Source organism: Capsicum annuum, chromosome 5 (assembly GCF_002878395.1).
Source record: "Capsicum annuum cultivar UCD-10X-F1 chromosome 5, UCD10Xv1.1, whole genome shotgun sequence".
NCBI classification, from domain to species: Eukaryota; Viridiplantae; Streptophyta; class Magnoliopsida; order Solanales; family Solanaceae; genus Capsicum; species Capsicum annuum.
In genome coordinates this window covers 2,587,524-2,601,234 of record NC_061115.1, presented here as the reverse complement: position 1 = coordinate 2,601,234, position 13,711 = coordinate 2,587,524, and the positions used below count along the sequence as shown (strand labels likewise).

General features: G+C 32.7%; 1 protein-coding gene across 1 annotated transcript; it reads left to right on the top strand.

Moving 5' to 3' along the window:
• Window positions 1-4,498: 4,498 nt before the first annotated feature.
• Window positions 4,499-9,346, top strand: LOC107870135 (glutamine synthetase cytosolic isozyme 1-1). The gene is made up of 12 exons (XM_016716564.2): window positions 4,499-4,770; window positions 5,569-5,608; window positions 5,735-5,838; window positions 6,039-6,087; window positions 6,398-6,504; window positions 7,241-7,328; window positions 7,833-7,961; window positions 8,089-8,163; window positions 8,249-8,302; window positions 8,398-8,435; window positions 8,519-8,678; window positions 8,947-9,346. Exons 1-12 carry the CDS (start codon window positions 4,697-4,699, stop codon window positions 9,097-9,099), a joined length of 1,071 nt encoding a protein of 356 aa, XP_016572050.2. The 5' UTR covers window positions 4,499-4,696; the 3' UTR covers window positions 9,100-9,346.
• The last annotated feature ends 4,365 nt before the right edge of the window (window positions 9,347-13,711 follow it).

Sequence of the window (13,711 nt, the reverse complement as noted above, 5' to 3'; positions counted from 1 at the left end):
CACTAGACGATCCGCCCTTGAAACCAACAATTACAGTGAAATAATAAGTACTCCTCGATTCTAAATCAGAAGCTTGAATTCGAGTCCCGAGTACGAAATTGCTTTTAGTAGGGAGCATTGTACTTATTTTTTTGATTTCTCATCCGGTGTTCGGTACCCACATTGGAGCCCGATTAATTCGGATTCGCGTCGGCTAGGGCCCCATTCGGGGGGTACCGCTCCCAACAGAGACTTCTCTATACTCAGGATCGAACCCTCGATCCCTGATTAGGGGTGAAGCAGCCTCATCCACTGCACCACAACTCATGTAGGTGGGAGCATTGTACTTAATTGTAACTTTTAAGATGAATACTTGCACATAATATAATGCAAATTTTCAACTTTTTTTTTTTAATGCTTTTGGAGATTTTGTATAGTTTATTTTAACAAAGTTAGATCTAGATGCAGATAATTTGTAACCATGAAAATGACTAAAGCAAAAACTATACTCTTCATTTAATTAATTAGTAATATTTCCCTATTAGTTGACTTAAACCATTATTAATAACACATATAAATTAAATATTCTTGTAGTTGTTTCTTTTTTGGGTCTATAAGATTCTTGTAGTTGTGCTAATACACATAAGTGTATATTAAACTATGTAAAACTTTGAAGTATTATGTATTAAATTAAAATTTGTCAAAACTAACTTGAGATATTATATGTCTAATGTTTTAAAAAACCAAACAAAAGTTAAATTTAAGAAAATTCTTCCCGTTCAATTTATCGTATAGATTTATGACATCATATCCAATATAATTTCACAAATAAAATTTGAAAATAATAAAATATACATAAACTTTTTCTCGATCTTATAAAGATAGAAAAATCATTGCAAAAAATCTATCGATTCAAGAGCAACAAATTAAAAAATTTATGGAATCAAAGTTATTTTAACTACTATATTAAAATGTAGGAAAGCTATATACCAACTCAAAAAAAAAAAAAAAAAACGATCTAAATTATTCTTTTGTTCGTTTCATTTTACGTGACTCTATTTTATTTTTCGTCCGTTCAAAAAATAATGTCAACTTACTATCATCAGAAATAATTTATCTCTAAAATTCTTATTTATCCTTAATGAAATGATTTACCCTTTTCTTCTTAAATATCGTATAAGTCAAACAGTACCATATAAAATAAGACGAAAAGAATAATTAGAAACGAATAATAGTTAGAAAGGTCAAATTGAATTTGATAATACCTTTTTCTTTTTTTTGTTTTATTTCAGAAAATAGTAATTTCTTTGTTTAATTTTATACGATACTTTATTTATCGTTACGTATTGAATTGAAATTTATCTAAATATGAAACTCTTTTGATTTTAAGTTTTCTTTTGCAACTTATTTAATATAACTAAATGTATACTTTTGGTATAACATATATATAGTTTTAGAATTAGTTAATTCCTCATACCAAATGTGGAATAAATTAAAGTCAATTTTAAACTTTTTCACGGTATTATTGTTTTTATCTGATGTACCAAACGACCCTATAATATTTACAATGTTTTCGTATACATCGTTATCTTTTGTCTGTAATACATCCTTCTCACTAATGATTTTCTGTTGAAAGAAATTAATTCGATTAGATGGATATGATGTTAATTTCTTCGAGATATATACTTCTGAAGTTTGGTCAAACGAGTTATGAACACAATGATTTAGTGATCGAAACCAACCAATAAAAACATGACAAGTGTTAGTTCATTGGTTGTTTCGAGGTTACGTTGGGTCCCACATTTATGAAATTTTGATTTATTTTTAATCTGAAAATTCTGAGATTTATTATTGGAATTTACGAATTCGACGATAAAATCTATGTTTTGCCTCACAATTTTGATCTACCCTACAAGCCATTGCAAGATGAAAAATATGTATTAAAAAATAATTTGGAGAATAAATGATTAATATTAAGAATAAAATATAAAAAAAATTATTTTTTCTTAATTTATCAAGAATAATAAGTAAAAATGAAAATTAAATTAAAAAAATAGTGACAAGTAAAAAATAAATAAAAGAAGAATAAATTAATTTATCATATTATAAGGATTCATTATGAATAAACTAATTTTAATAGGTCGTCATTAATGGACTCACAAAATCTGAAAGCTACAAAGATTTAACGTTTAATATATATATATATATATATATGAGGAAATGTTCTATTTCCACCTTGAACTATACGCGAAAAGGTTGAGACACACCCGAACTTTAGGGGGGTCTTATTACTTCCGGACTAATTAAAACCGTATTTTTGACAATCTTAATGCTTACGTGGTACAACACACTGAAGGGTCCACGTAGGCACACGTATGTGCCACGTAGGTACTAAGGTTGTCAAAAATACAATTTTAATTAGTCCAGGGGTAATAAGATCCTCCTAAAGTGCAGGTGTGTCTTAGCCTTTTCGTATATAGTTCAAAGTGGAAATAGAATATTTTCCATATATATATATGGTGGCGGAGTCAGGATATTCACGAAAGGGGTTCATAAGTGAACATACGAACTAACCGAAGGCAGAGGTAGACCCACATGTGTCAGTGGGTGTGCACGTGCACCTGTTAACGTCGAAAAAATTTATATGTATATTCCTTCAGAAATTGGGATATAGTTAATAGTGCACCCTAAGAATTAAGATGAACGATAGTGCACCTAGGTGAGTTGGTTGAAGCCATCGCTTCCATCCATAGGATTGGGGATTCGAACCCGCGACCATCCCGTAAAATGAATCATCCTTGACCATTGAGCTACCACAATCAATTATTCAATAATGTTAAAAGTAAGCTTCATATTATAAGAAAGTAAAGTTATTAGCTTAGAATTCGTATTTGTTCTATATATTTATATTTTCAGTATTACTCATGTCTTTAGCGACCAATTGAATATGATAATATCCCTTAATTGACACTGAAAGTTTTTCTAACGTCTTAAGATAATATTGTGCATCACAGTATTATCAAAAGTAATAAGCGTAAAAAAGCTTCACCGTCTATTGTGTTTAAGCACCAAAGTATAAATAAAGTGTGAGATTTAGTGAAAAAAAGATATAAAGAGAGAAAAATATAAATATATATCTAATCCAAGACTAGTAATATAAACATGAGTGACAAATATACGAACAAAAAAAATATTTTTTTTTGATAAAGTGAAATCGTCCGTCTCTTTAGAAAGCCTCATTGACAAATGAAAGTATGTATTATAAATTAGAACCTAAGTTGCACATTAAGCGAGACGAACATTCAACACATTTTGAGTCTTGCTTTGAGGATTATGCGCGCTTTTGACAACACCGATGCACCCACAAACTTCAAATCCTAGGTTCGCCCCTGACCAAAGGGGATTCAACATCTAATATATATACATAAAAAATAATTTTAATCATGCATATATAACATATAATTTTACACCGAACTCCCTCGATAAAGGATAGATTCATCACTGTACATATAGTATAATTTTTCAACGACCGAGATAAATATGAATCCATGATGAGTAAGCTTTATGTTAGTTGATGATCATGCAAATATCTTTAAAAATATCTTTGAATTACGTGAATAAAATAAATTGGTTTCTTCAACAGTACACATGTTTGATGATGGCATGTTTCCAAAAATGAATCAAAAAGTTAATCCATAAAACTTTAGACAATAAAATCACCCATCTTATTCCCTTTTTCATATCTCTTTTTTTTTTTTTTTCTCACATGAGGTACAATAATATTCTTATTAGTATCCGACTAAATTTTAATTCGCGTATTACAAGACTGAGGGGTAATACTTTCTATGAAAATTTAAATTTTCAAAGTCGTATTTGAATATGTATTTTTCTTTTTTTAAAAAAACGATAAGTATTCAGTATCACCTCAAACTATGGCTAAAGTTGCTACGACACAACCCAACTTTACATGGGTCGTTCTATTACTCATGAACTCAAATTTAACATATTTTTATCACCCTTTTATGCTGACGGGACACCTTTATTACATAAAATGAAGCCCACATCAAAGGTGTCATGTCAACTAAAAAAGTTGACAAAAGATGCCACATAAGCTAAAAAGGTTCATAAAAATATGCTAAAATTTAGTTCAAGGGGTAATAGGATCCCATGAAGTTGGAATGTGTCGTAACAAATTTGGTCATAGTTAGGGGGTACTAGATGCGTTATTCTAAAAAAAAAATTCAAAGTTTCGTGACTGAAAGTCTCAAAAATTTACTTGAAAAATCATATTACAAACTCTGATCAAATATCATGGTCAAACAAATATTGAAAGAAAAAGTTTTAAAATCTAATCTATAATCTATGGTCAAAGATAGGAAAAACCCTCATTTCAAATTACTATAAAAAAAATAAAGGGTGAATTTGGAAGAAAATTTTGAGTCCGAATACATAGTCGTCTTTGTTAGGGAACACTTTAAATTTAATATGAGATTTCTTGGTGTGTATTTATATTTAGATGAATTCCAATGTACATATCGAACACCGTACGGAAACAAGTAAAATAATAATTGTGAATAGTTTTATACAACCAACACTTTCTCAAGCTGCCTATATAAACAGAACAAACTACTTCTCTTTCTCACATTTAATTTTCTCATTCAACAAATTTTCAACTCTTTCCTATAAGTTAATTTTTGAAAAGTATTTCTATTTCATAATGGCTAATCTTTCTGATCTTGTTAATCTTAATCTTTCTGATTCCACTGAGAAAATTATTGCTGAATATATATGGTTAGTTTTCTTTTTTTCATCCCTTAATATATGTATTTGGTTATGTATTCGGATTTTGAGTTTATGAGTTTTGAATTACGAAAGAAAAGACAGTTTACTGAGTTCTGAATAGATATTTGAAAACATATATAGACTTATAAAGATTTTCATTACACTCAAGTATTATGTACATTGGTATTTTGAACTCGGAAGCGGAGTCTTGGAGTAACCGGTAAACCCTTGTGGTTCGGCTCTTCCCCGGAACCGTACATATAGTGGAAGCTTTATTGCATCGAACGTAAAAAGATTCTTGTTTCTCTTATCAACTAATGATAATTTTGAGAAAAATATTTGAGGTAGAGTTCAGATTTTGAGTTTACGCATTCTGAATTACGAAAGAAAAGACAGTTTACTAGGTTCTGAATAAATATGAGAAAAATATTTGAGGTAGAGTTCAGATTTTAAGTTTACGCATTTTGAATTACAAAAGAAAAGACAGTTTACTGAGTTCTGAATAGATATTTGAATACATATATAGACTTATAAAGATTTTCATTACACTCAAGTATTATGTACATTGGTATTTTGAACTCGGAAATGGAGTCTTGGAGTAACTGGTAAACTCTTGTGGTTCGAATCTTTCCCGAACCGTGTATATAGTGGAAGCTTTAGCGCATCGAACTTAGTGATAATTTTGAGAAAAATATACTTTGTTTACTGTTAATATGATATGTTGTTTTTTGATTAATTGTTTAATTTTGGTTAGTAATATTATTTTTTGTCTGTCATATTGTTTTTTTTTTTTTTTTGAAAAAACAGGATTGGTGGATCAGGAATGGATGTTAGGAGCAAAGCCAGGGTAATAAATCTTTTCAATTTATATATTTATTTTATATAACATAGTTGTATAAATATTTATTTTTGTTTTTGCTAATACATATAGAACTCTAAATTTTTTTATTTTTTTATATATATATATATAAAGACAATTTCTGGTCTTGCTAATGATCCTTCAAAGCTTCCAAAATGGAATTATGATGGTTCTAGTACTGGTCAAGCTCCTGGTGAAGATAGTGAAGTGATACTATAGTAAGTTTCTTTTTAATATTCAAAATTTGTTAAGTGGGACCGGGCGGGGCGTATTGAAAATATACAAAAGTTGTTACGGGTCAGATTGAAATTTTTGCGACTTAAGCCTGACTCGACCTGCCCTGTCTCGCTCCATTTTCATCCCTATATTTACAAAGACAATTATCTGAAATGTCACTTATTGTAATTTGATGATACAGTCCTCAAGCAATTTTCAAGGATCCATTTAGGAGGGGCAACAATATTTTGGTGAGTAAAACAATTTTTTTTTTTTTATAGTTTAACTTTTATATATTGACGGTATATATAAAATAACAAGTCGTATATTACTAAAATTCTCCTAGAATGCGCGGAGTATTTTGTCCGATCCTTCAAAAGTTATACTAGTTCATTTTTAAGAATTCGACACGACTGTATCATCATTTTTGAAGGATCCAAACAACATAGACTGCAACATGTTAAAAGACACAGATAGCATGAAAATTCTTTATGCTATCAGTATATATAAGTTAAATCGTATCTAACATTTTTTAATTCTTTTTTTTTTTTTTATTTAAAGGTTATATGTGATTGTTACACCCCAGCTGGTGAACCAATTCCAACAAACAAGAGGCACAATGCTGCAAAGATTTTCAGCAATCCTAATGTTGTTGCTGAGGAACCTTGGTATTCACAATTTTTTTTTTTTTGTTACGATGGTGTTCGGATTAGCTTACGTAAATATTGATATATTCAATTTATCGTTCAAATTAGAATTTTTTATTCTCGAGATAAGCATCCAGTACCCCCGAACTATGATCAAAGTTGATACGACACACTCCAACTTCGCAGGGCTGTTATTACCCTCCAGAACTTAATTTTAGCATATTTTTGTCACCTTTTGTGCTGACGTAACACTTTTATTACATAAAATGGGGTCCACGTCAAAAGTATCACGTCAGCTAAAAAGGTTGACAAAAGGTGTCTCGTCAGCTCAAAAGGGTGACAAAAATGCGTTAAAATTAAGTTCTGAGAGTAATAAGACCCATGTGAAGTTGGAGTGTGTCGTAGCAAATTTGGTCAGAGTTCAGGGGTACTAGATGTTTTACTCTTTATTCTCGATATCATTTTGGAAAGTCGTGCTTGTCTTGGACCTGGTCGTGCGCTTTTGGGCTAGTCAAGCTCATGCAATGCCAACATTAATGAAAAATGGGATTATACTGAATATATTGTTATTGTTGTTGTATATCATTTTGGAAAGTCGTGCTTGTCTTGGACCTGGTCGTGTGCTTTTGGGCTAATCAGACTCATGCGACGCCGACGTTAATGAGGGATAGGATTACACTGGATATATTGTTATTGTTATTGCTGTAGTATATCATTTTGGAAATTTCTTAATTGTTTGATAAATTGTGTAAATTAGGTATGGTCTTGAGCAAGAATACACCTTACTCCAAAAGGATATTAATTGGCCACTTGGATGGCCTATTGGTGGTTTTCCTGGACCACAGGTAAATTTATTCACCCAACTTTTTTCCCACATTTTTCGAGATATGTTGCTCGGATTTTTCAAAAATTCTTATGTATCCTTATCGGATATCCTCCAATCAGGGTGCGACAGCATTTCTGAAGGTTTCGAACGACATAGTTTTCAAGCATTTGTTGTTAGTACCTAATTTAGATTTATGTTCACATGAAAGAAAAAAAAAATAGAATAAAAGAGGTACTATATTTAATCCGACACGGTTAGACCAACATTTTTGGAGGATCCAAACAACATAAGACTACAACATCTTCTATGTATCGTTCCAATTTTATCAGATGTCCCCTAAGGGACAATTAAGTTGTGTTCGAACATTGTATAAGAAAAATGTGAACAATTTCCCTTTTGTTTTAAGACTACATGATCACTTCATTATACATTTTAACTGTTGTTTGTCATAGGAGAATTCGGATTTTCCCTTGTCCTATGGCGGTTTCTGATGAAGTCGACTAATTTTTATGACCGATTTTAGGGACCATACTACTGTGGAATTGGAGCCGGAAAGGCATTTGGTCGCGATATTGTTGATGCTCATTACAAAGCCTGTCTCTATGCTGGGATTCACATTAGTGGTATCAACGGAGAAGTGATGCCCGGACAGGTAGGCAAATCGAGAATCTAGAGTCAGTGAGTTCAGAACGAGTCTTAACATAATACGTACCAATAGTTCAGAACCTACTTTAGATTCGCCTCTGCCTTAGTTTGAACGATTATTTGAACTTTTGCAGTGGGAATTTCAAGTTGGACCTTCGGTTGGCATTGCATCAGGTGATGAGCTATGGGTAGCGCGTTACATTCTTGAGGTAATGTAGCTCAAGTTATCGATAAATTTAGACTAAATATCAATTCATTTCTCTTAAATGTGTCGATTTTTTGGTTGTTATACAGAGGATTTGTGAGATTGCTGGAGTTGTAGTGTCATTCGACCCCAAACCTATTCCGGTATGATCACAATTTTGTATACTCATTGAAACCAAATACGTATCTTCTTCAGTTTCACCTTCAAATACTCGGTTTTTTACCTTGTCGATTGTCAGGGTGACTGGAATGGAGCGGGCGCTCATACAAACTATAGGTAGAGTAGTACTAATAACTAATGACATTTCATATTCAACTGCGCGATGATTGAAATTAAAATTTCGGATGTTTTTTATTCAGTACTAAGTCGATGAGGAAAGAGGGAGGGTATGAAGTTATCAAGAAGGCTATTGAGAAGCTTGGACTTAGGCACAAAGAGCACATTGAAGCATATGGTGAAGGCAACGAGCGTCGTCTTACTGGAAGACACGAAACAGCTGACATCAACACGTTCAAATGGGTACGATGAAACTACATATAGTCTTTTATACTGTCAGTGTATACGCCCTGGAGTAACTGGTAAAGTTGCTGCCATGTGACCGGAAGGTCACGGGTTCAAGCCTTGAAACAGCCTCTGGCAGAAATACAAGGTAAGACTGCGTATGATACACCCTTGTGGTGGGGCCCTTCCCCAGACACCACGCATAGCAATAGCTTTAGTGCACCGGGTTGCCCTTTTTTAGTGTATACACCCTGTATCTCATTTTTGATGTGTTTGTATTGTCTAGGGCGTTGCTAACCGTGGTGCATCCATTCGTGTGGGAAGAGATACGGAGAAAGAAGGTAAGGGATACTTTGAGGACAGGAGGCCTGCATCGAACATGGATCCATACATAGTGACTTCCATGATCGCCCAGACTACCATCCTCTGGAACCCTTGAACGCGTACTACTTTCTTGAGGATTCGATGAACTATTTTTCGAGGTGCAACATTTGGAGAAAGAATTGAATGTCTTTAACAACCCTTATATAGCTAAGCCATTTTGATATACATTATGTTGTTTTCTAAGTTTCCATTTTGTATTATACTCAGCAAGGCTGAGTTCATTGCCTATATGATTTGGCAATGTTGTTAAAAATAACACTTTTAATCTTATTAATAACAATATGGAAGGGTTTAACTTACAAGTATGTTCCGTTTCTCTTTTAGCTTTGTTTGGTTTTAATTTTTTTTTTTTTTTGTGGTTTCTCACTTGGTGTCCGGTACCACATTGGAGCCCCGACTAATCTGGATCGTGTGTTGCAGGGCCCATTAAGGGGGTAGCGCTCCCAACAGAATTTTCTCCATACCCTAGGCTCGAACCCGAAACCTCTGGTTAAGGGTGGAGTAGTCCCATCACTGCACCACAACCCATGTTGGTGGTTTTAATGTTTCCTTTACATAAGATTAAACGGCAGATCGGTGCACCAAAGTTTTTGCTTTGCATGGGGGCATGGGGAATTGTTGGGGCCGTGAAGGTTCCTATATACGCAATCTTATCTTGAATTTCTACAAGAGGTTGTATTTGCGGATTGTTCATATGTTGTTCGAACTCTTCAAAAACGTCGACGTGTGTGTGTCACCGGATCCTCCAAAACAATGTATTTTTGAAGGACCTGACACAGGTACGGCAACATTTTTGGAGAGTCCGATCAACTTAGCTATTTTCTTTCTTGGGCTACAACTTAGTGTTGTTTGGGCTAAATGAAGGTACAACAACACACTTGGATTTGGACCAAGTTTTGGTTCATGGGCTTTGTGGACTCAAGAGGTTTGCTATATGAAGCCCAACTTAGCAAGGAGATTAGAAAACTTTAGGAAAAATGACATAAATATACACTTTAAATTATCCTATTTACACAAATTTTCACCGTTATAAAGTAATTACAAAAACCTCAACTAACTATATATCTTCATTGGATGTATCATGGAGCTAATTATGTATCTCGACGGACACAAAATCGAAAAAAGATATGTCGATTACACGAAAAAATGTATCTATATTGGATGCATTATGTATCTCGACAGACTCAAAATAAAAAAAAATGTATCGGGAGCTAATTATGTATCTTTATAAAGGAAAAGATGCATCTTCGTTGGATGTATCAGGAGCTAATTATGCATCTCGACAGACCCAAAATCGGAATTTTCAGTAATTATGCGAAATATGAGAATTTTTTATAATTAAGCTCCAAACTGTCGGAATTTATGTTGTTTCCCAAAAGTTAAACTTCTATATTTGACAAATACTTACTAGCATCGGTGTTTACATCAAAATAATGTAAGTAACACACGTGACGGAGGGCAAGTCTTTAAAGAAGGAGTGCATACTACACCTTAGGTAAAGCCCACGTCGAAATGAGAAAAGAAAATTGGGAATGAGTTTAAAATCAACTGTTGAGGCGTCTTTTGGGTTAAAACCCAACGGACAGATACATGCGGGCATAAGTCCAAAATGGATAGCGGCGGACCTAGGTAAAAAATATTGGTGCATTGGCACCCGTTAAATCTGACGCAGAGTAGGTATAAATGCATAAAAATTGATATTAGATGGAAAAAAGCACCCGTGAAACCATAAAGATAGTCGGGTGTTTTTGATTTTCGTACGAAATCTTAAAGCTTTGGATATCAATATATGTGTTTAAACTCCCGAACATCCATGACTCCTAAATTCTGAATTCGCCGCTGAAAATGGACAATACCTAAATAGTTTGACCAGGGCCATCATCACTTGTAAAACTTTCCTATAGTTAAGTGATGATTTATTGAGATGAGAATACATGTTAATAAATCAAGATTAAATATTATAAATTTATGCACAAGTATATTTTCCTAAAATCTTTACTCATCAAAGAAATAAAATTGTGTGGATATGATTATAAAATGACAACACAATGTAATAAAACTTTATTAATTATTACAGATTTATATAGACCATATATAGTGCTATTAATTGAAACAAAAATGTTTGGCACTTGATTGGAATAGTATGTATTTTATTCTTGTCATTTATCTTTTGGCATAATTAATTAAGTTTAATTCAAGATTACACCTAATTAATGGCTTATTATTATACTCTATATACTTTTGTTTAATAACCACTTAGACTAAACAACAGCCGACTGCCACAACAAATTATTTGTTTAATAATCAATATGGATAAATTGGCTAGCTGCAGGTTATCGAGGACATGATTTTATATAGGATAGTATGAAATATACGAATTAAGATAGAAGAATAATAAGTAAGTTAATTGCAGTCGTACTAGTAAGTAGGAGTGTATTATATGATTGTTGATTCCTTAGTCTTAACTTTATTCTTATTTCTTGTTCTTCAACTTCTGTTACTATTTGTTGTTTCGTATAGTTTGATTATAGTAGTATTTCGTTGGAGTATTGTTTAGCTACTTTCTGTTGTGTTTAGAACTGCATGTTGTTTCTTTTATTTTCAGTACTTCTTATATAGACTATTTTTATCTTGAAGCTGAGAATCTATCGGAAACAATTAATCTACCTCTATAAGGTAAGATTAGGTTTGCGTATATCCTACATATGATAAATATATTTTAATTAATACTTTTTCCGTTTAAATTCATACCGTTGTTTAGAAAAAGTACTTATATATTATTTTCAGAATTAAAAAAAAATGTGACACATAAATTGAGATTAAAAAAAAAAAAAACAGTATAAATCACACAATATTCTTCCAATGGACGCTAACAAACAATTAGACAAATAAGACAACATGCCGTACCAATTATTTCAGCACCTTTACATTATTATAAAGTATACAATACATTTCCATCTTAATCAATTAATTCATATTGACATGGAATCTTACGTTATAATTAATAATTTAAGCACATTTTAATATTCAAATTGTCATATTATTTTCTTTGAATAATCAATATGCTTTGTACAGTTTTTATTCATTTAATAAACCACACATCATTTAGAAGACTATATACCTTAAATTATTATTCTTATCAACTTTAATATTAGATATTTTATTCGCATACTCAATAGTTTTTTCGTGTATGAGTTTATATTAAGATTAATGATGTTACCACATACATTATATATTACGCCATTTATTTTGAACCAAACTCACATGATTTATTTCAGAAGAATTCGTACGATTAAACTTCTGATACATGAAATTATATCGACACACTCAATATTTTAGACCTTTCGTCAATCGAATATTCTTAGCTACTCAGGTAACAACAATAATAATTCTGTGCAGTTTCATAAATACGAACTGCAGAGTCTAAAGGAAATGTATGTAGATTTTATTGCTATTTTGCGAGATAAAAAAATTATTTTCGCTACATTCCGACTCAAGGAAGCTTCTCACCTACCAAAGCCATGCAAATTTAGTGTGGACACCATATGATAGAAACCAACTTTCCTTATATAAATTAAACTTAATTAGTACCACATATTCCATTTCTAAAATCCAATATATTTTTTTTTTCTATCAAGAAATGGAGTCTTCATCTCCTTTGTCTTCTCACATAAGAAAACCATCACAAAATATTATTGTTCCAATTCATGATGATGAGAATAATAATATGTCCCTTCTTGATAAGTATGAGATTGAGAGAATATCAAAGGAGTTAAATCACTACATAGAGGCTAGTAGTGAAAAAAGGGCCATGATTTGCAAATTATTAGGGCTAAGAAATCAAAAGGGTGGCTATGGTTTAAACATGGCACAATGATGTGTACCTCAAGACATGATAGTGTGGTGGAGAAGAGTAGGGTTTCCGGTAGAGGCGGATTCAGGATTTGAAGTTTGTGGGTTACGTTTCCTCCGCTGGACCAGCAACACACTTTGTTTATGGATTTACAGCTTATAATTCTTATATACACAAAAGTTACTGGGTTCCCAAGAACCCCACCCCACCCCTAGATCCGCCCCTGGTTCGACAATCCTCGGCGACTGGAGAAATAATGTCACAAATAGGGTCTCGGGAGGGTGGTGTGCATGTAGATCTTACTAGGTAGTTAGCCTTGTGAGGTAGAGAGGTAATTGTTTCCGATAGAGTCTCAACTCAAGTAAACCATGACTAGGCACCAGTGGCGGCAACTCGCGCCTAGTAGAGTAACAAAAACAATGAATACATATTCAGTGTAATTTCATAAGTTTGGTCTGGATCGAAGGTGGTGTGTACATAGATCACTCGCTCAATGAATACATCATGACAATTGTTTGTTTATTAATTAATTCATTATTTTATATGTCTTTCTTTTTGTAGGGCTTGCGGTTTATTACACCAAAGGCTTTCAGTGAACTATTGAAGTTATTGAGAGAGTACCAAAATTCTGACAGTGACAAGGGTTGTCGACTTTTGGTGGACGCGGAGCCAACGAGTTCGGTCGAACAATGTAACGAGTCTAAGGTTGCAGAAGCCTTCGCCAACTTTGATAGGCATAGCATTGCAAGCAAATAACAGAGAGCTTACCCTTTCTTTCTATTAGAGTGGCAAACTTCTTGTAGCCGGTCCTAAG

What these genes read in the sequence shown, in the direction of transcription:
- LOC107870135 (XM_016716564.2), top strand. Translation starts at nt 4,697, where the DNA reads ATGGCTAATCTTTCTGATCTTGTTAATCTTAATCTTTCTGATTCCACT. An exon ending in TAGCGCGTTACATTCTTGAG is followed by an intron (nt 8,164 to 8,248) that starts GTAATGTAGCTC and finishes GTTGTTATACAG; the next exon opens with AGGATTTGTGAGATTGCTGG. An exon ending in TCGACCCCAAACCTATTCCG is followed by an intron (nt 8,303 to 8,397) that starts GTATGATCACAA and finishes GTCGATTGTCAG; the next exon opens with GGTGACTGGAATGGAGCGGG.